The sequence below is a fragment of the Passer montanus genome, unplaced genomic scaffold, assembly GCF_014805655.1.
Source record: "Passer montanus isolate IOZ18808 unplaced genomic scaffold, ASM1480565v1 scaffold21, whole genome shotgun sequence".
Lineage (NCBI taxonomy): Eukaryota > Metazoa > Chordata > Aves > Passeriformes > Passeridae > Passer > Passer montanus.
The window spans coordinates 3,718,848-3,746,631 of record NW_024366703.1 but is presented as its reverse complement, the minus strand read 5'-3'; the positions used below and the strand labels follow the sequence as shown (position 1 = coordinate 3,746,631).

At 36.3% G+C, this 27,784-nt stretch overlaps 1 protein-coding gene across 1 annotated transcript; it reads left to right on the top strand.

The window, feature by feature from the left end:
- Positions 1 to 768: 768 nt before the first annotated feature.
- PDE6C (phosphodiesterase 6C) lies at positions 769 to 26,960 on the top strand. The gene is made up of 22 exons (XM_039709046.1): positions 769 to 1,439; positions 9,665 to 9,817; positions 9,924 to 10,013; positions 10,245 to 10,385; positions 10,877 to 10,951; positions 11,040 to 11,104; positions 11,211 to 11,277; positions 12,012 to 12,059; positions 12,265 to 12,414; positions 13,095 to 13,238; positions 13,323 to 13,391; positions 15,551 to 15,697; positions 16,074 to 16,181; positions 16,288 to 16,397; positions 18,482 to 18,569; positions 19,972 to 20,072; positions 21,191 to 21,298; positions 21,871 to 21,934; positions 22,699 to 22,773; positions 22,918 to 23,001; positions 23,869 to 24,022; positions 26,780 to 26,960. The coding sequence occupies exons 1-22, from the start codon at positions 960 to 962 to the stop codon at positions 26,845 to 26,847; spliced, it is 2,589 nt and encodes an 862-aa protein (XP_039564980.1). The 5' UTR covers positions 769 to 959; the 3' UTR covers positions 26,848 to 26,960.
- Positions 26,961 to 27,784: the final 824 nt, after the last annotated feature.

Sequence of the window (27,784 nt, the reverse complement as noted above, 5' to 3'; positions counted from 1 at the left end):
ATGTTTGTCAGTTATTATCCTTTTTGTGCTATTTAATAGAACAGACATCTCCAACTTTTTCTGAAGAAAGTGTAGACCCTGACTGGATATTAATGCTCATAGAATAGAAATTTTACTGTTTCCTCAGTTTGAATTTAATTAGTTTTCTGATTTTATTCTTTATTTTGGCTCTCTCTTTTTGAAGGAAAAAAAAAAAAAGAATAAGCCATATCTGGTTGTGTTAAGTCATATTCTAATTCTTTTATTCCATATTCACCTAGGTAAATCATTCAAGCACTTGAGCAAGCTCAGACTTCTGGAAGGTCTTAAGGATTTTACCCATTTTATTCATTAATAGCTTCATATTTATTTCATTTTAGTAATCCAATTTCTATCGTCTCCTGACTATTTCAAGGAAAGCTAAGTTCTACTATTTAAAAGATTTCTCCATAACATTCTGTTTTCCTGCCCTTAAGTGCCTCTCACAAATACACGTGTGTACATCTGTGCACGTGTATAATGTCGGGTAAGGATCTTGGTGGAATTTCTCCTACAAAGTTTTAATAGGAATTTCTGTGTACAGTATATATACAGTGAATGAAGGACATAACATACAGGTACACATATCTACACATCACACAATTTTATAGGAATTAATTGGTTAGTTTAAAATGCTAAAATGACTCCCTGAGGATTTATGAGCTAAGAATGCTCAGGGGTTTAGTGTCCTGACATCTCTTTAATTAGCGGTCTCCAAGATCTCACACTAAGAAGATGCTAAGCCAGTGCCTTCTGTCATATCTCAAGAGTATCAGAAGGCTTGGGAGCCACAGAGGAAGATGAATGTATTATATCTGTGAGCTATACAATATGTACAAAGTACATTTTTCTTACTAGTAACAGGTTAGGACTTCTTGCTGCCATTCCTGCTTTGATGGTGATGCAGTTCTAAAAGAAATCCTAAGGAAAAGCCAGCAAAGATGGGTGAGGTAAATAAAGATGCCGTTGAAAAATACTTGGAGAACAATCCCCAGTTTGCCAAGGAGTATTTCGACCGAAAAATGAGACCTGAAGTGGTGGGAAGTATCTTTAACGTGAACCCTGGAGATGTGAAGGAAGGAGTCAGCTTCAAAGACATGTCCCGTCTGGAGGAATGTAACATAATTTTTGAGTTGGTAACAGAAATTCAGGATGAAGCATGTGTTATGGAAAAGATGGTGCACAAGGCCCTGCAGAGGCTGGCACAGCTGCTGGCAGCTGATCGGTGTAGTCTGTTCATATGTCGTTCCCGAAATGGTACTCCAGAGGTAGCCTCCAGGATTCTTGATATCACTCCAACTTCCAAATATGAGGAGAATTTGGTGAAACCAGAAAATGAGACTGTTTTTCCTCTGGACATTGGGATAGTGGGATGGGTTGCTCATACCAAGAAGTTTTTTAATATACCTGATGTGACAAAGGTAAGTGACTTTTCTTGGGGAATGGGGTTTTGTGCATTTGTTTACGCAGCTTCCTGCCCAGGGCTTGAGGTAAAAAGTTGTTCTTCAGAAAAATTTCAGAGACAGAAATCCAGACCGATAACATGAGAAAAGCACCAGCAGAGATGGTTTAAAATCCAATAGAACCACATAAGGTAGCCTAGTTCGGTGTTTTCAGTGTCCTGGTAGTAGTTGTAATGTCAACGACTACAACAGTGGAGGAGAATATTAGATTAATAGAGACCATTAAATACCTGAGTTTCTGCTGAACAAGGCAGGCTTGTATTCTGTTTTCCAGTATGGGCTTGCAAGTGTTCTCTGATATCATTTCATGCTGCCATGCATGCATCTCTGAATTGTTTAATTTGCAGCTTTTGTAATGAAGATGTGTCCTTATTAGTAAGTGAATGAGGACAGAGGAAGATGATGTCAACATATCTGCTCTGCTTTATGTCAGTGTTTGATTTAAAATAGGTTTGATTTTGAGTATGTCTGTATCCAGGGCTTTTGTTCAAAACCATCTATAGAAGAAAGTTATTGAGTCAGAGTTGTTCTGACATTTTTGAAGTTCCTGTTGAATCTGCGCTGAATCACCTTCTTTCTTTAAGGTGCTGATAAGAGTTTATTACATTATTTATTCATTTAGTTTAAATATTTATTATAATTATTTATTACTAACATTAATTAAAATTGTGAGTAACTTAACAAAAGTGAAACACACATGTGTCTGCTTTAGAAACTGCTCTGAAATACATGGGGACATGTATTTCAAACATGCTTTGAATTTTAAGATTTCCTTAAAAATAACTAACCTTGCATCATCAAAATGCTGGCATCTTCATTTCTTTTTAGTCCTATGTTGAAAATCTGCACATAATCAAATGATACTAAGATAATTATCAAGACAGCAGTCTGGATTCTCAGTATTTCCTCTACAGTCAACTTAAAATTCCAGAATATTTCAGAGATAGAAATCACTACAGTGTCCTAAGCTCCATGTAAATAATCAAAATATTTATACACTGCAATTAACTGTGTTTTGCAGGAGGTAAACAAAAATTAATACATTTTATCATGCTAAAAGTTTTAAAGGACTACTTTTAAAGCTCAGAAACATATTAATATTTATATATAGGAAAATATTCCGATATACAGTAAACTGCCTCAGATGTAAGGAGGAATCACAGGGGCTAACAGAAGACTGACTGATTTGAGAAAACCATCAGTTCATTTTCAACAGACCACTAATATCCTTTCTTCAATGGCTGCTGTTCTGACAAGAAGTGTCTGATTTATTGCCTCTTACCACCACGTGGGGAGATTGGAGGATGATCCGTCCAAGTTCATAAGACTGATTACATGAGAAAAGATCAGGAGGATCAGGGAAGATGTGCCTCCTATCAGACACTGCACTGCTTCTTAATATCATTATGTCAGAGGTGCCCAGAGCAGGGCTAAACAAATATTTCTCTGTTTGCAATAGGATTTGTTCAAAATTTTGTGACAAGTGTTATTTATACATGCTTAAATAAGAGAACTTTTCTGTCCATCCAATCCTGCTAGGTGTTTTGTGCTCAGAAATTGATTTATGTCGGCTGAGTATCTGTTATTATTCAATCATTCTAAGGTAGTCTTTACTTAGACACCCATTTACTCTCTTAGGATTACTGAGGTCTATGCCATTAGGCACATATTTAAAAATGCAATTCAACTATGGTGCCATTCATCTAAATTTGGTAACTACATACCATCAGAATATTGACAGTTTATTACATAATTGCAAAACTCCCAGAGACTTCCTTGGAACCAAGGTTTGATATTTAAAAACAACCCTAAAGATCTCAAAAATGTCAGGATTTTCATTCTTTGTGTACAAAAAGTCAATGTCCAAGTTCATACTCCTCACACAAGCAGAGGTCCCAATTATGTCACCAGAATCTTTATCTCCATAGCAAACCCAGAACTGCAGCTTGAGTCACTAATGTTTAAAGCATATAATTAGTCCATAGCAGCAGAAATATGCAGCCACTGAAGTCTTTATCACATTTTAGAAAGGGTAATTATTCTTCAGTTCTACATATATGCTTCAGTCAAACAAGATTGTCTGCTACCCAAATTATGAACAAAAAGTGACAGGAAGAATTAAGCCAGAGAAGAATTTTTCCCCTAGTTCCTTGTCAGAATACAAAATGCACAATGATTATTTCTAGTTGGCTATAGTACTCTAAAAATGTTATTTCTGTCCACTTTTTACTGTTGACACAGTCCATATCCAAACAGCATAATGTTTTTTAAGTCTTAAGTACATGACAACATTGACAAACGCATGATGTGACATTTTCATGCTTCAAGCATTACCCCTTTATAACAAAAGTAAATGCAATAAAAGATCACAACAGCAATAAATCATTGCAAAATAAATGATTCCACTTTTAGTGCCTGGTAACCAATTCTTTAGGGGATTATCTCCTTCTAACTGGAAAGGTACCAATAAACGTGAGGAAGCTCCTCATCCTGACTAATGCTCCAGAAAAGAAAAGCAGAGGAAAAGATACAGACCTTTGATAATTAACTTAGTAGTCAGTCTCCTCCCCACAAGATTATGGACCTGTTGACTGTAAGAGATAATAGTGTTTAATCCAGGATTTAATTGTTGTGAGAAACAGGAGGCCAGGCAGGACCATTATCCTAATAATTTGTCTCACATTATTCACAGTGTATAGCAGATTATGTGCCTCAAATATTACAAAGTAAAATAATAGGCTACAAAAATTGGGTATGTCCATTAATATTCTTTTAACTGTAACTGATAACACAGACAACCTTAGAAAGGAGAGTACAATTACCATACATTTTTCTCCAAGTCATTATTTCCAAATAAAACTAAGAACTAAAAAATACTTCTACAAGGAGTATGTCTTCTTTGGGGAATCAAAATCTCACATTCTCATCTTGTAGGAACCCATAATAAAGACTTTATACATTTGGTCTAATCCATATCCTATTTAAATTATTGCACTGTTCCTTTCAACTCAAAGGTATTTGAAAACAAGGATTTAATTAAGGACTGGAAACTCAAGAAATAATATTATTTATTTCAGTTGAGTATAAAATTATAAAAATGGTGCGAAAATGCTTCAAAAGAAGTGAAGGCTTTTGGATTAGATCCACAAAGGGGCTGAAATATTTTGATGCTGAAATAACTAGCCCTCATTTTTAGAGGTCTTGCACTGGAATTCACAACCCCTAGTGAACTGAAGAAACAAGAGACCATGGGAGATTCCAACTCAAATTAGGCAGCCAGAAGAGTGATTGTTGTGGCACCCAATTTAACCACTGGCAACCTATGGTACAGATCAACTTAAACACGTCTTCAAGTTGCAAGCACTGGTATCATCCCTTTGTAAGCTGATCCAGCTTCAGAACAGCAGCTCTACACTTTAACCCAAGAGTGGGAGAGACTTTAATTCCAGGCCTGTCTAAACTGACAGGAGTTTCAGATTAATGTGGATGTTCTGGTCCCCAGAGTCCAGGCTGTCTGAGGTAGCTTTTTGCATGGCAAGAATATGCACTGTAAATGTCTGCTCCTCCATTTTATCTTATCTTGAAAATCAACATCAGATTATTAGAAACTCATACTCAACAAATATTAACTGGAAAAATGGAAACATATTCCAATCTACTATAATGGCAAAGATTTAGTAAATTTATCAGAAAATATTTCAATACAGGAATGAATTCCTATTCATTGTTTCTTCCAGAAGAAAACCCCAACCAATTATTTCCTTTATTTATTATTCTAACAGGAAAGTTTCCAAAACTGAAGAAAAAAAGTACATTAAAAATTAAAATTAAAAGCTCCCTTTTATGTAATTTTCTTGTTTCATGTGAAAAAGCACTTAATATAATACAAATCCAATTTCAAGAAGTTGCAAAATAGTCACTATATATGGCAAATAACAAGCAGGCATTTCAGTGACATAACTCCAGTCATGTTGACAATAACAAAGTCAATTTGTTCTGTAATGCTAGTAAGTTACATCTTAAAACAACATTTCCATCCTTGACAATACGTAATTTTTGGAATGTGGCCTAAGAAAGGGCCAGGTAGATGGCAGTATGGGCTTTTTATTTTCTATTCTTACTCAGTTATATCATTATGAAACAAAAACATATGTGAGTTGAAATTAGGCTAAGTAGGAGATGAAGCATTATAGCACATTAACACCACCTATCAAGCAGTTAAAGTTTTGAGAAATTTGAACCGATGCAAGACAATCAGTGGAAGAACAAAAGATCAGGAAGAGAAGAAAATACTGTAGAATTACCAGAAAGAAAACCAGAAACATGGAGATGATGCAAAAAAATGTGTGCAGACTGAGCTCATCTGTCCAACATAATGATCCAATAGGAGCAAAATAGTTGTAACTGCAAGGGGTCACCCCTTCTTCCTCTGTGCTTCACAAGAGGAAAGAGGTGGAGGAAAACAGGGATCTGCTGTCTTGGCCCTATCTGTTCACCTGCAGGATTAAGTCTTATCCCTTGTGTGTGGGGTCACTTCAGCTGCAGGCAGCAACGCAGGGAGGAGTGGCTGGAAAGGTGCCTGGTGGAAAAGGACCTGGGGGTGCTGAGCAGCAGCAGCTGAACACCAGGCAGCAGTGCCCAGGTGGGCAAGAAGGCCAAGGGCTTCCTGGCTTGGATCAGAAACTGTGTGGCCAGCAGGACTGGGGCAGAGATTGCTGCCCTGTACCAAGCACTGGTGAGGCTACACGTTGAATCCTGTGTCCAGTTGTGGGCACCTCACTACAAGAAACATATTGAGGTGCTGGAGCATCTCCAGAGTAAGGTGACAAAGCTGACAGAGGATCTGGAACACAGGTCCTGTGAGGAGTGGCTGAAATAGCTGGGGGTGTTGAGCCTGGAGAAAAGCAGGCTTAGAGGGGCCTTATCAATGTCTACAAATCCCTGAAAGGTGGGGGTCAGCCTCTTCTCCCAACTAACAAATAATAGGATAACAGGAAGTGGCCTCAAGTTGTGCCAGGAGATGTTCAGATTGGGTATTAGGAAACATTCCTCCACCAAAAGGGCTGTGCTAGCTGGTCGTGCTATCTAGGCTCTGGTGCTGCCTTCCTGCAAATCCAGGATATGTTGCATTTCTTAGGACCTATTTAAAGAACTGATCATGTAGAGTAAATGGCTTGGAATCTCAACATTAAATGGAGCTAGTAGGAAATGCCTGCAAATGTACTACAGTTAGGGAGTTAGCAGCAGATTTCCTTTCCAAGATTTCTCTTTTAAAGCCTATTTTGTGATTTAACTGAGAGCTGAATGTTCAACACAGTGTTCTAAAAGATAGTTTTATTCCTAAGATCAGGCTCAAGTAGACAAAGTGTCCAAAGTCATGGAAGCACCAAGATGTTTTTCTGGCTCTGGTACTGCAGACCACATTTCTTGCTTATTCGTCTATGAACATGATTTCTTAGATATTGTGAAGAGTGGTTTTCTTTGGAAAAAAGAAAGCGCTTATGCTCCCAAGAGAAAATATTTTTACAACTCTCTTGGAAAGAAAGGCTTCAAAACTCCTAGAAAGGCTCCAAAACTCCTATATAAAATATCCAGCAGTGAAAAGCCTAAATCTATGAACAATGTTTTGCTTGTATATACAAATCACGGGAGACAGGAGACTTTGTATGTGCTGTGGGAATGCTGCCAATTCATTAGAAGGTATTTTTATCTTTCTGCTTCACACTATCTAGGCACAGGATGGCTTATGGTTACTAAACTTTCGGTTTATTAACAGAGACTTGTATTAAAATGTTTCTATCCTTTGCAAAAGTTGCATGACCAAAATGCTTCTTCTGAACACTTCTGATTACCACTGCTTGTACCTTCATTCTGGCATTATTAAAGAAAGTAAGACACAGCAGCTGAATCCTGCTGATTCAGCTAATTTAGTGTCTACAGATCCCTTTGAAATGTCCAGAAATCCAGGAACATCTGAAATGTTTATTTATTCCTTCACAGCAGAATACAGTACCCTAAACCCAGGAACCTGGGCCTCATCAGGAACGCTGGATGCTCTTAGTGACACAGAGGGACTTCAAAACAGGGTCAAGTTACCTGTCTAATTTACTGGGATTTCAATGGCTAAAACAATCAGAAGTGCAAAACCCAAAGCTCAATACCACATCCAAGTCCAGAACGGTTGTGTTGGTAGATAATACATCCCACAGAAAACCAAATATTTCCATGTAATAATATACTTGTTTAGCAGGCTACAGAACACTATTTGATTCTCACACAGAAGACACAGATTGTCTGGCATTTTCTCTAGATGTCTGTTACAGGAGATGCTCCTTTCTCTGAGAAAAAGAGAAAATAACAACTCAGGGATTTTGTTGGAAAAGAGAAAGCGTCTCATTTTCACATGGACAATATATTCAAAAGTGGCTACACATTCCAGAGACCTAAATAGAGCCTGATACATTGAATGAGATTTATGGAGATGACACAGACTGTCCTTAAGGGAATAAATTCTCTGTAAGAAAGTCCAGGGCATAAGTACAATATTTAAGAGTTACTTCCAGACATTTAATTTGTTTCACTGAAATGCAGCCCTAGAAGGAAATATAAAATGCAAACATAAAAGATGGACTGCCTAAAGACTATGAAAAACAAGGAAAAAGCCCAAACCCTAATATTTTGATGACATAATAAAATTCTGTCTTTCTTCTTAGAGTTGTATATGCTATAAACTCAACTCATACTAGAAACAATTTCTAGAGGGAAGAAGGGCAAAAGGAAATTAAGAAGAAAAATCGAAAAAACAATACAAACATTTTTAGTACTGCCAATTCCAAGCATTGTCATGCTTGATTTTATAACCTAGAAAATGCTTATTTGTTTGGGGTTTTCTTTAAACAGCTTTATGTATAATCTATGAAAGCTGAAGTTCCATTATGTGGCACCCTGCAACATTCTCCAGCCTATCAGCAAGGAAGACCCCTTGGGATGCACCACGCAGAGGCCAGCTGCCTAAGCTGAGGCAGTAATGGATAGCAGCAGTGTCTGTCAGCTCTGAGCATTGACATGCACTATGAGCCTGTTGAGTGCTCATCTCTGAGGAAGTTTGAGTACTGACATGTTAGCAGTGAAATGTGAGGGGATGGAAAAGGCTCTGTGAAGACAGAGTCTGGCTATTTTAGCTGCTTAGTAGAACCATGGCATTTCAATATGCATATATTAACAGATTTCAAACCTCCAACTCATAACTCACCTCATTCAGATGTATTTTCTTAATAACATAAAAAAACGTAACAACCCTTGACAAACAGATTTACCTGAAAATGTTTAAATCCCATTTTTATTAAATTAAAGAGAACACTAAAGCCTTTGAAGAAAACACCAAGATTTTTTTTGGATATGAGGAAATAAAACAGTTATCCATGAAGCATAAACTAGCTTCTCAATATTTTTACATTAAAAAAATTAAAATAATTGCTTTAGCTAAACCCTCCTCAGCATTTTGTTTTGAGGACGAAAATGTACATATGGAGTCATTAGACACATAGCCTTATTCTCACTAGATCACACACTCAACAAAAGCAGCTCTAGTTCTATATCCTATACCTACATCCCCTCCTTTCACCTAGAGATCCTGTAGAGCTTGGAGCAACAAGGATGGGAGTGTGTCAGACAGGAAGGAATAAGAAACAGGTTATCTAGGTGAATACTACTGGGGATGCTTCTCTGCCATAAGTATTTTATATAGGACAGGAGGTACTTTTAAATATTGTATGAGGAAAATGCATAATGAATTTTATTTACTGAAATAATTAAATAAAAATAAACATTAACATAGTTATGAAGTAATTCTCTAAAACGCAAGCCATATATATTAGATTCCCAGGTAGTCACAAGATCATATATTTCCCATATTTTTAATTCCTCAGCATTATAATAAAGACCTGCACAAAACTTGGTTCCAGAAGCTATCTTCATAACCAATGCCTTGGTAAAGCTTGTACCTGTAACTCTGCAAGATCAAGTTAAGTAATGATAGTGGATTTTTTCAAGTATAAACCTACTGTACTGTGAAACGGTGCTCACAGCATTGCAAACATCAGTTACCAAATAAAATTATCATTTGCTCTTGGCATGGTAATTGTTGTGCATTTAACTCGTGATTTTTCTCCCTTCTCTTTCAGAACAACCATTTTTCTGACTTCATGGACAAAAAAACTGGTTATAAAACAGTCAATATGCTGGCAACTGCAATTACACAGGGTAAAGAGGTGCTTGCTGTTGTGATGGCACTCAACAAAATAAATGCCCCTGAGTTCTCAAAAGAGGATGAAGAGGTAAAATGTCACACAATAATACAGCTTTTAGTTCAACAAGTAGTTTGAGTGATTGTATATCTTGATTTAATACATTTGTTTTATTTTTGATCTTTGTCATTTTTAGGTATTTAAAAAATACCTCAACTTTATATCTTTGATGATAAGAAATAATCATACGTCATATCTCCACAATATCGAATCACGAAAAAGCCAGGTATAAAAGCATTTTTTCATAAAATACTTCATTTTTCTCTGAAACAATTATCATTCCCACCATTTTATATTCTTGCAATCTTATTGAAGTAAGGATACGATCTATTTATTCTTTTTTAAATTTGTTAACAGTGATATACCCTATAATTTCATTCTCGAATGCCTAGGATTCATATGTTTATGTTTTCTTACTGTTCTGAAGATTCTCTTCTTTCTCTTTTGTGGTAAATAGGTGCTTTTGTGGTCTGCCAACAAAGTATTTGAAGAGCTAACAGATATAGAACGACAGTTTCATAAAGCACTGTATACTATTCGAATGTACTTGAATTGTGAAAGATACTCTGTTGGTCTGCTGGACATGACTAAAGAGAAGGTAAGGACTATTTTTCCTACTTACTAGAAACTCCTAATGTGAAGTCTCCAAGACACAAACTTCCCATGCTTTCTAACTCTTTGGGATAATTTATTTAAAATCTAACAATGTTACAAAGATTACATGCAAAATATAAATATGGCAAAGGATACAACCAAAATAAACATAAAGGCCAATTCTGAAATAATTTTTCATATTCATAATTCCATGCAAGAAAGGGTAGATGTGCAGGTCTGATTATTGCTTTAGAAATATCTGCTAAAAAGACAATTAAGCTGTACAACTATTTAGGGATAAGATCAGCCTGCAATTTGCTGGCAAACATTTCTTGTCTGGAATACAATTACCAATGTTTTCTAAATACTATCTGAAATATGACCATAGAAAACTAAGCAGAAATAAAAATCAAACTGTAATTCACAGATGTGATGTTACCTTTGAACACAGAACTGACTTGTTTTTTCCTTTTTCCCTCTGTATCATTTTCTCAGGAGTTCTATGACGAGTGGCCAATCCGGCTGGGGGAGGCAGAGCCTTACAAAGGCCCCAAGACACCGGATGGACGAGTGAGAATATTAATTTTTCTTTTTATGAATCTTAAGTTTGATATTGAAGTTCTACAAGTCACCTAGATGTTTTTGTATTTTTATTTAGGAAGTCAACTTTTATAAGATTATTGACTATCTGTTACATGGACAAGAAGAAATCAAAGTCATTCCGTGAGTATTCACTGGCAGATGGTGAATGTGTGGTAGTTAGACATTGCTGGGATAGAAGAGTATGCCTACATTGTAGAAATATATTAATTTCATTGTCTCTCAAAAGGTCACCTCCAGCAGATCACTGGTGTCTTGTCAGTGGATTGCCAACATATGTGGCTGAAAATGGTCTTGTAAGTTCATAAAAAAACTAAAAACTAGCATTTTAAATCATGCAGTTGTTCTGATTGAACAAAAAAACCCCAAACCTCCCCATGACCAAAATTCTCTACAAAAATACCATGATGCTTCCAGTGTCTTTGGTTACCAGTGAAATCATTTGAATCAGTATTTTGGGTGGAGGCAAGGCCTCAGCACAAACGGTGAAAACAGCAGGAAAATTTCCCTCAGATTGTGGTGATGTCAGAGGAATAACATGTATGTCTGATGTCACTTTGCAGGTGTGCTAAATGTCCTAAATGTCACAAAAAATGTCAAAGTAAGAAAATCATCACATGCAAGGTTTTACAATTTTCTTAATTTCCTATATCTTCTTGCGTAGACGTACGTAATTCAAAGCAGGATGTATAACACCTATGAGTAATCCTGTAGCATTTTTAATAGAGCCCTTAGCACTCAATCATTTCTTTCTGGAAACCCCCATGCCATTTTGAACTGGAAGTTATTTTCTTAAGCATTATGCTTTTGCACTGTGAGACACTGAGGGACTTTGCTACAAACATTCCAAAATGATGTCTGTTAGAATAACCACATCTTATTTAAGAGAAACAGTTTTAGTTTCTGTAGCTAGCTAGGATGCTCACTATCATTAGCTTAGAAAAAAAATATTCCTTTAAAAAATATTAGACCAAGTTTTGATGCACATTATATTCCATTTCAATTATGTGTCATTTTCTTTATGCTGCAGATTTGTAACATGATGAATGCACCAGCAGATGAATACTTCACATTTCAGGTAAATTCAGTAATGTTAATAATTATAAATTTTGTAGAAAAATATTCTAGTGCTTGCCACTAATTGGTTATACGTTGATTGTACAAATAATTTCTCATTTGATTGTGATGCACAAAAAAGAAAATTTTGTTACATTGCTTTTGTCCATAGTTATATTACTACTTTCAAAGAAATACACATTTCCTGGTTTTTGGTTTTCCTACAGAAAGGACCAGTGGATGAATCAGGATGGGTTATCAAAAACGTTTTGTCATTGCCTATTGTCAACAAAAAAGAAGAAATTGTGGGAGTTGCAACATTTTACAATAGGAAAGATGGAAAACCTTTTGACGAGTATGATGAACAGATCACTGAAGTAAGCTTAATAGGATTAGAGGGTTTGAGGAGCTATGTAATGTTAATAAAAATATTGCAGTAAAAAGTCATTTTTATATGTCAAAAATTTTTCAAATAGGCCATACTAACATCTAGCCAAGTGTCTATCTTCTTCACAATGCAGTTTCTTAAGAATCTGAGATTTTACCTTGCTTTATAAAACTGAAAATTTTTGAGTGATCATTTACATTCCAGCAATAAACAAAAGTTGCTTATAATTTTACTTTTAATCCTTTCACTTTTTAATGATGGCCAGCATCTCCTAAGTAGCAGTGGGTAAGCAGGTATGGTGTGCTGCTTGCCAATGGCTGCCAAGCCTGTGACCATGGGAGTTCACAGAGCATTCATAATCGCATGCACTCAGGCAAGATAAGATGCCACACAGTGTAGCCAAGTCCACCCACTTGACTTAAGCTTCATAAGACTCAAAGTCCTGTATGTAAAATGGGAATATTAATTACTTAATGTGCCAAATGTCATTAGAAGCTGCGAGTGCTAACAGAACTGGCTGAAAGAAGATAAAGGCCTATAACAAGTAGAGTGGCACCTTGCTTTTCAAAGGACACTAACAGAAATGGGACTTTAAGAAAACTAAGTTCAAAATTTCAGCTTCATTCTGTTGTCATGGCGTCATCTCTGCTTTACTTGGCTTTGTTGCAGACTCTCACACAGTTCCTGGGGTGGTCTGTTTTAAATACTGACACTTATGACAAAATGAACAAACTTGAAAACAGGAAAGACATTGCTCAGGAAATGCTTATGTACCAGACAAAGGCCACTCCTGCTGAAGTTGAATCTATCCTGGTAAGTTTCTTTCCACAGCTACAAAATTAAAATAGGAAACTTACTACACAAAACCTATATTTTCTTACTCTTTTTCATTTTTAGAAATACAAGGAGAAATTGAATGCAAAAAGTTTAGAAGAATGTGACCAAAAGGATCTCATCAGGATTTTGGTAAGTCATTAAACTGAAAATTCAGGTGGTGTATTTATATCAGAGAGTCATGTGTCCTCATCATAGAAAAAGTTGTGTATGGTGAAATCCTGATTAATACAATCAATGTTAGCTATGAGTTCCTCAGGCTAGATGGATTTGATTTAGTAAAACATCCTCAACCACTTCTCTCTTTTGTGCAGCCTCCACTGCTACCCACGGGGAAGCATTCTGTCCCAAATGTACATCAAGACACTTGGACAGTCACAGTTACATAGACATTTTTATATTAATTCACATTCAAAGTGTTAAATTTCTTAAAATATTCATAGGGAAAATGCTGTATCTATAAATGCATTTAATTTATTGAATTCTGAAAATAAAAGGAAGGGATACTGTGGTGAGGCCACTTTCATTGTAGGCAAGAGAACATAGGAATGTCCAGTGGAACAAACTTACTTTCAGATTATTTTTTCCTGGCAGAGAAGTCTAAAGACAGTGACCTGTGACTCCACAGTGAAAACATATTTGACCTAATGAGTGCTCTGCTCTACTACTCTGCTACTACTAAAACAAAAATGAGTTTGTAGTGCAGTCCTCTGGCTGCCTCAGTATCTCAGTCTAAAAAGGCATTGTCTTTGGAAGAAAGCTCCTATTTTTGTCCATTTAGTGCACTTCAACAGTCCTGGAACATATGAATTGGCCTACTTTATCTGAAAAAAACTCAAATTCACAGCAAAGACGTGCTCTGAATGAAAACACTGAATGAATGTCCACTGTTAATGGATCAAAACAGAGCTAGGTTGAAGAAAAAAGATCAGAATACACACAAATTTGGTACTGTTGTTGTCTGGTACTTCCAGTACCAACTACTTCACATATTCTTCCTATTATACCACATTTGCTAATGTACACATAGCCACAGGGAAAAGATCTCATTAAACTCTTTTTAGTTATGTATATGTGCATGCTGGAATGCATTTGTGTTAATGTTTTACTTGCTTCTACACAACAGATGCTCACACAGCTTGCAAGTGATGAAATAAAAAAACACCAACAGACAGTGTGTAGCTTCACATGCCTTTTAAAGGAAATTTAATTTAGCAGCATGAAGATCTTAAAAAAATAATAGACATTATAAAATTTCTCCATGGGTAGAGCAAAATCTGATTATTATGATACAGGCTCTAAATTTAAAAGCATAATACTGGTATAAATTTTTAAATCTACAAAAACCAATTTGTTCTTTCAACATTGTGGAGTCACAAATTCAAAGGTCTAATATCTTCTGCACTGCCAAGGCTACATGCAAGTGCTTTATCCTATTATAAGACCTGGAATCCCAGATAACTAATAGGATAAAGCAGGTGTTTCTAGATCTGATGATTCACCAAGTAATGGGTCTTAAACAACACTGGTCTGTGTTTCTTTGTCCTTGATCTCAGATCTGCATAGATATAAGGGAAAAGCCCAGGGAGAAGGAAAGGGATGATCAGCCTTATTTGTTGAAATACATGCATACATTCAGTCATCTTTTTTCTTTCTCTATAAAGTGAAGATCCTTTATAGACTAATAGAAAGAAAGGGAGAAATTGTGGCAATATAAGCTATTTTTTGTGTTGCATCAGACTCCCTTGAAGAATTCTTGTTTGGATTGGAACACATTCTTTAAAATATGATGCTGCTCTCCCTAGGCTTTGAGAGAGATGAAGAGTGTTAGACAACAGTTCACTAATAGTACTATTACCAGTTAGGCTATTCAGTGTGAATCTGTATCATATATACAAAATAGGCAATTTAATTTGGTTGAGAAAAAGATGAATGTAGCCTTGAGATCAGGCTAAAAGTGGGAGAATCATAGGATTTTATACCAGGGAAGAGAATTTTCAAGGACCAAGATTTCTAAACCAAGGAAGTGTTGAGATGGTTACAATACATTTTGTTGGAATTCAGAGTAGGAATTACTCAAGGCTTTTATCTATTTATTTTGAGAAGAAAGCCAGCAGTATCATGATTGTATTTAATAATTTAATACACATTGGTTCATACTGACACCTGAGACCTTTGAAGACATGGTAAGCATACTGTCCTTGAACAGTATTTCCACTGAAGACAATTGAAAAATCTTTTCCAATTTTGTTCTTGACAGAAAATCTCTTATTTCTGATATTTCCTAACAGAAAGAAGAATTACCTGATCCAAAAGATTTAGAACTGTATGAATTCCGCTTCAGTGACTTCCCTGTTACAGAGCATGGCCTGATAACTTGTGGAATACGACTGTTCTTTGAGATAAATGTTGTTGAAAAATTCAAAGTCCCAGCTGAGGTCTGGTTTATTTTTCTTGTTTATATTTATTTTTAAATAGAAGAAAAATAGATGGTTTTACATGCTTTAATCTAGAAGTAGGCAATACTAAAATATTAATGGTATGATTAACAATCTTCCATTTTCAATGCAACATTTACATATTTGTCAGAAAAACATCACATTAATCCTGAACTGTGTAAGATAGGTAAAGAATTAAATCCACATGCATCTATGTAAGAAAAATTTGCTGTTTCCCTGTTTAATTCAATGAAAAACATTTGTTTTCAAAGAACTTGCAAAATTAAGTAATTTTATAGTATATTCTAGTTATTTAATGGGAATTCCTTTGTTCTGTTTCAGTTAACAGCTGTCTGTTCCCTTTTGCTCCCAACAGGTCCTTACAAGATGGATGTACACAGTCAGGAAAGGTTATCGGGATATCACTTACCATAACTGGAGACATGGATTCAATGTGGGACAAACAATGTTTACTCTGCTGATGGTAATGTTGCTAATATTATCCCTAAATTCATTAACTGGTATTCTTTCAACTCCAAATGGAAAATTCAGGAAGACACATGCTCAGAGTTATCTGTTTTCTTTTACAGACAGGAAAAATAAAGAAATACTATACTGATTTAGAAGCCTTTGCCATGGTTGCTGCTGCTTTCTGCCATGACATTGATCACAGAGGGACCAATAACCTGTATCAAATGAAGTAAGTATAAGTGATCAAATACATGGATATGCACTCCCTTTAGTGGAAAACAAATTTTAACATGTCAAAACTTGCAAAAACATAAGGTATCTATTCCATACTCATCTGGCATGAATAAATAATTATGCTATAGAAGACTTCTGCACCAGAGCACTTCAGGCAGCTGAAACACCAAGACAAAATGCAAAGGCAGAACCTTAGAAGGACCTCCTGAAGCCGCAATCCATTTTTAAGACTCTAGCTTTTTAAAACTCTAGCAATGCTTGGATTGCAGCAGACAGAGCCTCATGTGCATGAGGACACAAATAAATTAGTAAAGTAAATTAAAATTCATAATTGGATTACTTTTTCAAGACAGGGCACAAGCACTTTTCTGGAAAGTGATCCAAGATCTGATATAGACAAGGGCCAGTTTAGAGTGAGACAGAACTTTTTGCTCTGTTTTCCACTCTCTGATTTAACTAGTTTAGTTGTTCTTCCCCACACTCAGTTTCCTGATATAGGTCCTTTCCTGAGGTGTAATCTCCTATGTTATACAAAAGTCTGAGTCAACAAGCTTGAGTTCTACTGCTGGGTCCACAGGCCCAGAAGTTACACATCATGAGATTCAAGCTTTGCAATTCATGCTGTAATATGTTCTGAGAAAATAGTCTAAAGGATTTATTTGAGATTTTCACCTTGTTTGTTATGGAAAAAAATATTAATTCTTTTAAATTTTCCCTTGTATTAAAACATTATGTATCATGGTGAGAGCCACTCTTCTCCTGAGGAGTAAACATCCTACCATTTTGTATTTTATGTCATCTGTGTGGGTTGGTATCCATGTGCTAGCCAGAGAACACATTTCTCAGAATGTTATGTGCATCAGAAGATTACCATTTTCTGGCTGGTTTCCACTAGCCGTATCTCCAGAGTGATTGATCCAACCCCTCTGACCCTGAATCCACTGCTCACATTTCAGCCTTTCAGGCTGTGTGCTGGAGCAGTGACGCAAAGGGATTTTCTGATTATTCCCAGGGATTCTCCAGGTGACGTAGGAAGGAGAACGACAGATGCTGATTCCTATTCAATGGACTGCCTCTCATCCAAACAAGTTTAAGGGGGGTTGTGGCGGGTTGGGTTTAAATCTTTCCACTGCGGTCTTCCCTGGATGAAAGCCCTCTACATGAGGTCATATGCAGTAAAGCTATTTATAGAACCCATCAGGCTTTACCACGACAGCCCTAATCACATCAGAAAATAGGGGTGCCATGTAGCAATCCACCTTGGGTTACCTGGGAAACAGAGCTATAATCCAAGGGAAGAAGGAGGAAAATACACTTCAGGGAAGAAGGAGGAAGGAGTTCTACATGTTCTACAAACATGTAGAACTACCTGGAGCCCATGTAAGTAGGATGCTTCTCCCTTTGTCTCACAACCATTATCTGATGCAGAATTTCCTCTTCTTGAAGCTTAGTCCAATGTCAGGGGAACACTTTGAGACCTGAGGTAAAACAAAACAAACCGGAGCTATCAGGACTTTTGCTGTGCATAAAAAGGGAATTCTGGGGGAGTGAAGTAGCCCAAGAGCATTAGAGGAATTAAACTCCATTATATTGTGTGATGCAAAACCAGCACATTCTGTTACTTCAGAGTTAAGTTACAGTTAACTAGAATCCTAGGGCACACAGCCGGGTCATTACAGATGTACAAGAGTTCAAAAGCCATGCAGCAGAGAATAAACACTAAAAGAGGGATAAAGGCTACTTTTAAGGTATCTAAAAGGAGCATAGATTAAATAAACAGCACAATGAACATGCAGGACAAAATGAAGGCATATTTTAAATACTAAAGTTTTTGAGTTTTGAGGCATCTAACAATGACTTTGACTTTAGTGGGCACTGAACACCCAGTATTCTCCAAGTTCCATCATTACTCAGCCACAAACATAAAGTGAAGCAAGTTAGGTTTTTTTCTCTGCATCATACCAATAGCTAATTTATACAGATTACACTATCATATCAATAATATGAAACCTGAATACAAATTATTGCCTAAAAATTACATATATATAATACTCTAGATAATTGCTTATTTTTCCACAGGTCAGCTGCTCCCCTGGCAAAACTTCACGGCTCTTCCATTTTGGAAAGGCATCACCTAGAGTACAGTAAAACCCTGCTGCAAGATGAGGTATGTCATGGACCTTCTGCTCACACCAATCAACACTGCAGATGCAATTAGGTTACAATATTCCAAATTTCACTGGGTCTCATGGATTTCTCTAGGTCCACATAAGAAATGCTAAAATTCAGAAGTTTAAGCCAAATTCTTATGCATTTTCCACTTTTAGAGAAACATCAGTGATTCTGTCTGGGACAGATTCACCTCAGATAGAAAAGCTTCTCCTCGGGGCCTCGCTCACACTCTTCAGGTTTTTTCTGTTTGCACAAAACAGCTAATATTGAAACCAAAGCATAAAACGTTATATATATATATATATATATACACACACAAAATCTTGTCACGAAGCGGCTGTGCCTGGTTTATGCGGTCTGAATTCAGCTGCAGGCTCTGGCAGCTGAGTAACAAAAGATGTCGGTGGAGAGGCCCCTTGCCCTCAGGCCAGGACCTGCCCCTCAGCCGGGCTGGTTAGCAGGCCGGGAATGGCCGGCCCTGCCGCAGCTCCGTTACCGATGTCCCCGCATGGGGCAGCTGTCCCCAGCTGCCCTTCCCAGCAGCCGGGGTGACGCTCCTGCCGCATGCCCCGGCTCAGCTGCCCTCAGGCCCTGCTCCTCCACTGGGCGCCGGCCACCCTGCCCTCAGCGCGTCAGGCTCTGGCCCGGCTGCTGCACAGCACACTATTTATACTCTCTGCCGTGTATTTTGGAGGGTGGCTTAACAGCAGGGCATGCACATTGCACCTCTCCATCCCTTGTTTGCCGCAGAAGGGCAGGCACCCACTTCACCCTCATTATCTACTTCTAATCCCTGTGGTGATGCTGTTGCCTGACTTCATGAGGCCACGGAATAAATCCTTACGCTAAGCAGTAGCACTGTATTAATAAAAACCTAGAAGGTTTATGATATGGAAACAAACCTTTCCCTTTATTGACGGCGATGTACTTTGTCAAATGTGAGATGGCAGGGACTGACTCCTGCTCTGGGGCAGAGCAGCTGGCAGGATCTCTGCAGGCTCTCACCAGCAGCATCACTGTGCCCTGGCTCATGCAGGCCTGCTATCTCTGTTAAAGAAGGATATAAAACCAAGACACTTAGAAAAATGCTGTATGATGGTCTCATTCCCTTTGCCTGAGGAAAAGGACATTGTACCATGGTAGGTCCCACACACTGCTGCAGGCAATTGTGCCAACCCAGTTTAACAGGAAGAAAAGGGGAACTGGGAAGATTTAAAAAGATTTAATTGTCAGGAAAATTAGGTTAATGGAATGTGAATTTTTAATTTTATCATTATTTTAATTTAAGGGCTGCTGTTGGCCAATTTTGTTACCCTGTTCTGTGAGACAATCTGTATAGTACAAACCAAAGACAGTGTTATAAAAGGAATTGAAATCCTAAACTTTCCACCTTGCAGAGTTTAAACATCTTCCAGAACCTAAATAAGCGCCAGTATGAAACCGTTCTGCACTTATTTGAAGTTGCAATAATAGCAACTGACTTGGCTTTGTATTTCAAGTAAGTACTAAATTCTGTATAATTTCCTACTGAAAAAAAGTCAGTCCTACTGAATGTATAACTGTAGTTTTTAGTTGTTTATATGCAGCATACAAAGATGTTTATATGCAGACACCAGAGCTCTATTTAACATTGTCGTTGAGTCTAATTCTTGCAAAAACCAAGACATTCTTAGTTTGATTATAAGATTTCAAATTAGAGAAAGCATGAATGCATATAATACTTAGTAGGTTAATACATTTAATAGGTGATTCCAATATACTTTTAGTCACAGCAAGCACTATATTCCAGAAGCGTGGATTCAGTAGCCTAATCGTAAGGTTGTGTGCCTGTGTGACATTTAACATACCATACAACAGATACTCAGAGTAAGCAGGAGCATGCTGAAAATGAAAAAAAACCTGTCAGACATCCACTGATCCCAGTGCTAAATATGCCAAAGACTCCAAATTTCAAACAATCAATTCTATTCTTTAGTGAATCAATGTGCTTTGATAATGGGTATATTCTTTAAAGACATGTGGAGACTTTTGTTTTATGACTGGGACAATTTAAAGTCAGAAGACAGGTAAAAATTCAGGAAATTGTTTAATAGCAGTTATTAAGATTTAGAGAAGAGTAGTTACATTATTTCATTAATTCAAAGCACAAAGTAGAAGATTTAGAAGCAACAGCAAGACAGGCTTATGTTTTTGATAGTTCTTTTCAGTCAGGTCTTAGTAACTCTTAGGATTTTTGATGGGAGGGAGTGGCAGAGCATCTATTAGTATTTGCTTCACTTTTCCCAATTCAGTATGTTACAGGAAGTAACAAACATGTAATGCTAAAAAATGAGAATGTCACCCCAAAGAGTTTAATCTGAAGAGGTGGGAAATTGGTTGTTTCTTTGTAAGGAACTCTGACATATTATTTCATATGCCAGTAGTACGTAAGAAAGTCGAAGTGTCTAGGTTACCTAAAAAGTTTGCATTCAACAGCAGGGAAGTATTACTTTGATACTACTATGACTAGGATGGTACTTAGGAAAAGCACAAATATCTTTAATATGATTTTATATTTTATTTTTAATGCAGGAACTTACATTCAGTAATATATGCTTTATTGGTTTGTTTTAACAGGAAGAGAACTATGTTTCAAAAGATTGTGGATGCAATTGAAAAAATGGAAACAGAAGAGCAGGCAATTAAGTATATATCCATTGACCCAACGAAAAAAGAAGTCATCATGTAGGTGGTTAATATTTTACTCCTTATTCAATCAATTATCTGGGACTAGATTTTAAAAGAATTTGAGACCCCTAAATATGCAAATTTAGACTTACTCTTATTGTCCAGTGATGAGCACAACCATGATTGTAATTTAGAAACTGATGCCTATAATCTTCTTAAAATGTGCAAAATATTAATTCATTTGGCATCTTAAATTCCTTAAAACCTAGCCCTTTTATTTTTTTATAATCATCCTAGCACTGGATAGTTAGGGTTGGTAGGGACCTCTGGAGATCATCCTGTCCAACCCCTCTCCCAAGGCAGGGTGACCTAGAGCAGATTACACAGGAACTGGTCCAGGCAGGTTTTGAATGTCTCCAGACAGACTTCACAACATCCCTGGGCAGCCTGTTCCCATGCTCTTCTACCCTTAATGGACATTTGTTCTTGCTTACATGGAGGTGGAACTTTTTGTGTTTTAGTTTATTGCTATTGCTCCTCACTTTGTTGTTGGGCAGCACTGAAAAGAGTCTAGTACCACCTTCCTGACACCCAAAACTATACTCTTGTTTTGGCTTTTGTTTTCAAAGGGCTATGATGATGACTGGATGTGACCTGTCTGCAATAACCAAGCCCTGGGAAGTGCAGAGTAAGGTAGGTACTTTTGAAGTAGAAAATACTGCATTTACTCTCTGTTTCATTGTCTGTTTGGTGCATGATCAATTAAAAAAAACCACCAAACTTATTATTACTTGATGAATATTTAAGTACCTGTTGCTTCCAGAAAAGAACCTCTACCTTTCTGTCACTGTGAGAGTAGGTGGTCAATGATGTCTCAATCACTCTACAGCTGTCAACCCTTCTCTACTTGTCCTTCCACTAAAACTGGCTACCCTTAAATATCACTCAATTACTTCTTTGCTAGACAACGTTTGCTACTTTCCAGCTATTTTTTAAGGCACAGATTTAACAACAGTATGGTTTGAATTGTGTCTATTCTGTAGGTCTTGGTGCCATTGCAAAGCAGCTTAAACACTAAAATACTGTAATACAGAGTGGTACATTAAGCACTCCAGTATTTATTGACCATTCTGCTGAAGCTCATCACTTAGCCTTACAGGAATAAGTTTTAACAAAGCATGATCAAAGTAGAACTGCAAATACTTGTTTTTCTAAGTTATACATACTACAAGTATTACAAGACTCTTATGTTGCTAATATTGCCTTGTTTCTGTTGTCAATAATCTGTTATTTACTCAGCATACATCAAAATATTGCTAGTGATAATTTTCTGGGAAAAGTCTTAAGTAGACCAGACAGCGTATGTAGGTTTTTTCCACATTTTTTGGAAAGCCTTGTTTTATTTATTTAAATGTACTTTTTTCTGCTGACAATTCCACTGAATTGTACCTCTTCAGGTTGCCCTCATGGTCGCAAATGAATTCTGGGAGCAAGGCGACCTGGAACGAACTGTACTACAGCAACAACCTATTGTAAGTACTAAATAATTTCACTGTGTTAAGCAATATTAACTATTAATAAAACATTGACTAAATAATGAACCATCATGCTTATTAGATCACTAGACCAAAAAGGTTGATATCTACATATTCTAAATTACTGCTCTTTTGTTCTAGCCTATGATGGACAGGAACAAAGGAGATGAACTACCTAAGCTCCAAGTTGGTTTCATAGACTTTGTGTGTACATTCGTGTACAAGGTAAGAATAACTGGTTTTGTTTTCCTGTTCCAGCAGCTCTGATGGCACAAAAGGTGATAAGATGTTGCAGTAAAAAATTCTAGACAGCAGCAATACTCTTGGTCACAGGGTGAACCACTATCACAACCACCATAATTTTTCAGTATTTTCTTACATCAGAGAATTGTTCCCATAGAATAAATTCAAGAGATGTGAAGCAAATTTATAAAAGAAGAAGACCCCAATGAAATTTCAGGGTGCTGAGGATTTGTTATTGCCTGGAAAGACTGAGTTACAAAGTCCAGCTTGATTCTTCCTAGTCCCATTTAATATATGCAAGCAACATGGATAGTTGCAGAAAGCAGTTAATAACACAGCAAAGGGAATAGGAATATGCAACATTTGGGGCATGTAGATATGCTGTTTCTTTTATAAGGCACTGAAATGTATACATTCCTAATCACTGTCTAGTTTTTATATTATCCAAAAATGCCAGTCAAAAATGTGATGTGATTTTTTAACACCTTCAGAAATATCCTCATCTGCTTGGAATATATTACAGGATAACAGACTTTTTAATTGTATCCTGATACCGATAATCATATGATAAAATATCATGTATCACCATTGTATTATATGAGTCAGGCTATCATATGTGGGATCAGGGAAGATATTAAAATGTGCAACATATAATTACAATATTTTCCTAACAGACTATGTGTACAAAAGGGCATTATTATCCCAACACAATATTTCCAACAATATGCCTTGGAATTAGATGTAATAGAAAAATTAAATGTTTTCTCAACAGTATTTCCACAATTTCAGACTTAACAATTAATCAGTGCTTATAAATTTCTAATTTACTAATTTCAATTGCTTGTACAGGAATTCTCAAGGTTTCACAAGGAAATTACACCTATGTTTGATGGTCTTCAAAACAACAGGGTTGAATGGAAAACACGAGCTGATGAATATGAAGAGAAGATGAAAGCTATTGAGGAACAAAAGAAAAAGGAAGAAGAAGCAGCTGCCCAAAAAGGTTAAGTAGCTTCTTAAGTTTTCATTTACACATATTTTTATGGCAGTCAACATATTCTCTCTTTCTCTCTCTCAAATTCACACATGCAGTACAGTTGTGCAATATTAAACTTTATGCTAATGGTATGCAAGTTCTGAATTAGCCAAATTAGGTTTATCTTTACTTGAAAGAGAAGTAACCTTTAAAGACTACACAAATCCAGTACACTGACCTCATTTTCTAAACTGCAGAATTATATAACATGACCACCACAAAAGTGAAGGGAATGAAACATTTCTTCTACCTAAAGACTTAAAATTGAATGTAATTAAACACTTGCTTGTCTGAAATACAAGACATGTATCAAAATTCTGAATGGCATCAGCCCCAAATGTATTCAGGTGCTTTGTTTTCAGTTGAAAATGAAAAACATAAGGGAACAGAGTATGCATTTGGAACATAAAAAAAAAACAGTGACAATCCCCACTTCTCTTCCAAGTTTAAGATAAAGCTTTTGGCTCTAGTTCCCTGCCACCAGTTTCTTGGTTGAAATACACTCTCTTGTATAACAATTTCTACATTAATCCTCCAAAGACAGACCAAATCCTAAAACTGGAAGCATGGTTCTGCATAGCATAACCTAGAAGAGAATCTGATTTTACAGGAACTTGAAACCGGTCACTCAAGTGTAAGAGTGAAATGAGTCAGTTACTTTTATTCTTTGTATTGCATGTGGAGCAGCAGGTCTACAGCTCTGCCAATCGACTGAGATGACTGAAAAGGTTCAAAGATGAAAAAAAAAGTGTGATTAAAACAGTGATATACGGTCAGCTAGTTTGAAGAAGAAAAGTTAGTTTACTGTGTTTCACACATTTTTAAACATAAAACAGTATTGAATAATTTATCTGTTAATCAGTATCTGTGGGAAATAGGTGAGTATTCTTCACATTTCACACAAAAGAAGCTATTCAAGGCCACCCATCAAGTTACTGTCAGTGTGTGAAATAGTTATAGGCTCCTACAAAATTGATACTAGGTTGCAATAAAAGTAAATGTAAAAAAAAATCAAAAATTTGTTGCAAAGTGTTTTTAGAATTACTGCAAGTTAGATGATTTAATCAAAGCAGATTTTTAAAGAGTTTAACAGAATGAGTCAAATATTTTGGTCAGCTCACACTGTGATATTACTTACACACATTTTCACAGAGATTCCACCCTCCTACTTGCTCCCAAATTTATTTTCAATTCCACTTTCATTTTTTTGAAAACATATAATTTTATTTAAGATGCATTTATTGCTGAGAACTAGCTGGTTGTCAGTATGAAAAAAGTACTTTTTCCTTACACTGGAACACAACCATCTGATCGTTACAGAAATACCAGCAAAACAAAACAAAACCTGGGACCTCCTTACACAATTTGAAATCTCCTTATACATTTGCTTTCTCAGCAAAGAATACCACCAAAAAATGTTACCCAAGTCAGATCCAATGCTCCTAAGTATAAGCTTCTTAAATAGAAATTAAATAATCAATTTAGGAAGAGTCAGTTATTTCTAGTCTCACTTGGAAGTTGGGACCATCATACATGACTGGTATTTCGAATCACTTAAGTCATTAAATTAAGAAATGTTTTCCTTAAAGGAAAATAGGAAATCTTACACAGCACAGTGTGGACAGACTGATTTGCAGAACCTATGGATCTGGTCTTTGCATATAACTGGCGACAGAAAAGGGAATTATTCTGCATTCTTTAAAAACATGCACTGGAATGAGGCCATGGGCATTTGTGAAGAACAGATCTGACCCTGTCAAATGAAGGCCATGTAAATAAGTGGATTTGTTAAGTCAGTTCATACAAACAAAGATTTGATACATGCTGAACCATGGTGGTTTCTCTAGAACACACTGACCTAGCTATTCTTAGCCATTCAGTAGACACTAAATAAACATGTTTGCTGAACCACTACAGTGGAAAGTTCAGAACTGAAGTAAAGAAAAATACAGTATTAAACTGAGAAAATCAAATACATAGTTAGTAACATAGTGTTGATTATATCCACAAATTACAGAGGGTAGGACACTGATCATGTGACATGTTTCAATGCAGGTGGAAAGGGTCGAAAATGACCTAAGTACATGGTGATCCACAGCTTTCAAATGTAAGTTTTAATTCTAATATTGGTATCTTACCTTAAGTGAATCTGGAAATGCAGTTTATTACATTGAAAGAATCTTAACTATGACCAATGAACATCTGTGGAATCATTTGAGAGAGAGTAACAGAATCAGTAGCTGTAAATAAAAACATAAGAAGGCTCTCTCTCTCTTAATTAGTATTTACAAAGGGATTCATGCAGGGTTGGAAAAGGTTTATGCAGTTAGGTCAAATTAAAAGTTTTTGTATCATCTGCTTCAAAAATAGATTCACAGATTATATTGATTCAAGAGTTTCTTTCTTTTGCATGGCTTGCATACCTCAGTTTTGTATGTGTGGGACAGTCATATATTTTAAATACTGAAACTTTCCAGTAAGAGTGGTTCAGTGTGTGTTTGGTCCCTTGACAAATGTTGCTATCAACTCCTACACCATATACACATATGTATATATAACGTGTCATTGTTTCTTATTCCAATATCCCAGACAAGCAGTGAAATTTCAGACAGCCAAACATACAAAATATGCATAAAATAAAAGCAGCACTCCATAATAAGGAATTAGAGCGGCTAAAATTAACAGAAAATACTCATTTTACTTTCCTTCCTTGTTTCTTAACAGAAAGTGCTGCTGCAGCTGGTGGAGGTGGTGGTGAAGAAGCAAAATCCAAAACATGTGTAGTTTTGTAATTCTTTGTCTCTGACACTGTTCCTGCTACAAGAAAAGACATCTAGAAAGAACTTCAATGAGCCCCAGTGGATTTCTGCTTTGCATAGAATAGTATAGATCAATCTCCTAATCTCTTAAACACTTGCCATTTGTTGGAAATAATTTTTAATGGATTAAAAAATGGTTACAATTAAAAACTGGAAAAAATAATGGTGCAAAATGAGTTACCTGTGTGCTCTAGGTATTTTTTTCATGTCACAATTTATATACAGAACTTTTATTAAAATATGTAATTTCTACACAGTCCAGAAAAAATATAGTTTTGACAGATGCTATATGAAATTACTGAATGAAATCTACGATGTAAAATTTAAACCAAAAATTGCAATATTTGTAACTTGTATATTTAGATTTTTATATTATGTGTATTTCCTTAATCTGTAATTCTGTCATTTTCCTTCATTCTCAATACTATATAAATCCTAGAGTAAAACATTTCTTTCACTTTAGGAATGTACAACTCCCTTACTCTTATCTATAGAAAGCAGGCCCATGGTACACTGTATTTTTTCCGAAATTACCAATGATAAATCTGTAAATTATAGCCATTGTAGCCTTCTGATCATATGCAAATGGCTCCCCCACAGTTCCTAAACTGACCAGCTTTTATTGTAAAATTCTAAGATAGCAAACCACAAACATCATACTTTACACACAAGTAGAAGTTTACTAAGATACACCAGCATATCCACAGCAGCATCTGCCTTCAAGGGCATTTTAAAAGGCTCACATGCTCCCAGTGCATCTCTTTCAAAATGCACTAAATTAAAGCATTTGAAAACCAATTAATTGGCATCAATTTAATCTTCTGAGGGAGAGCAAAGTAGAAGTAAAGCACATCAAAATTCCCATTACCTGTGCTTCTACAACCAAGTAGACAGACTGCACACAAATGAG

What these genes read in the sequence shown, in the direction of transcription:
- PDE6C (XM_039709046.1), top strand. Translation starts at nt 960, where the DNA reads ATGGGTGAGGTAAATAAAGATGCCGTTGAAAAATACTTGGAGAACAAT. An exon ending in CTGAAGTTGAATCTATCCTG is followed by an intron (nt 13,239 to 13,322) that starts GTAAGTTTCTTT and finishes TTTCATTTTTAG; the next exon opens with AAATACAAGGAGAAATTGAA. An exon ending in ACGAAAAAAGAAGTCATCAT is followed by an intron (nt 21,299 to 21,870) that starts GTAGGTGGTTAA and finishes TTGTTTTCAAAG; the next exon opens with GGCTATGATGATGACTGGAT.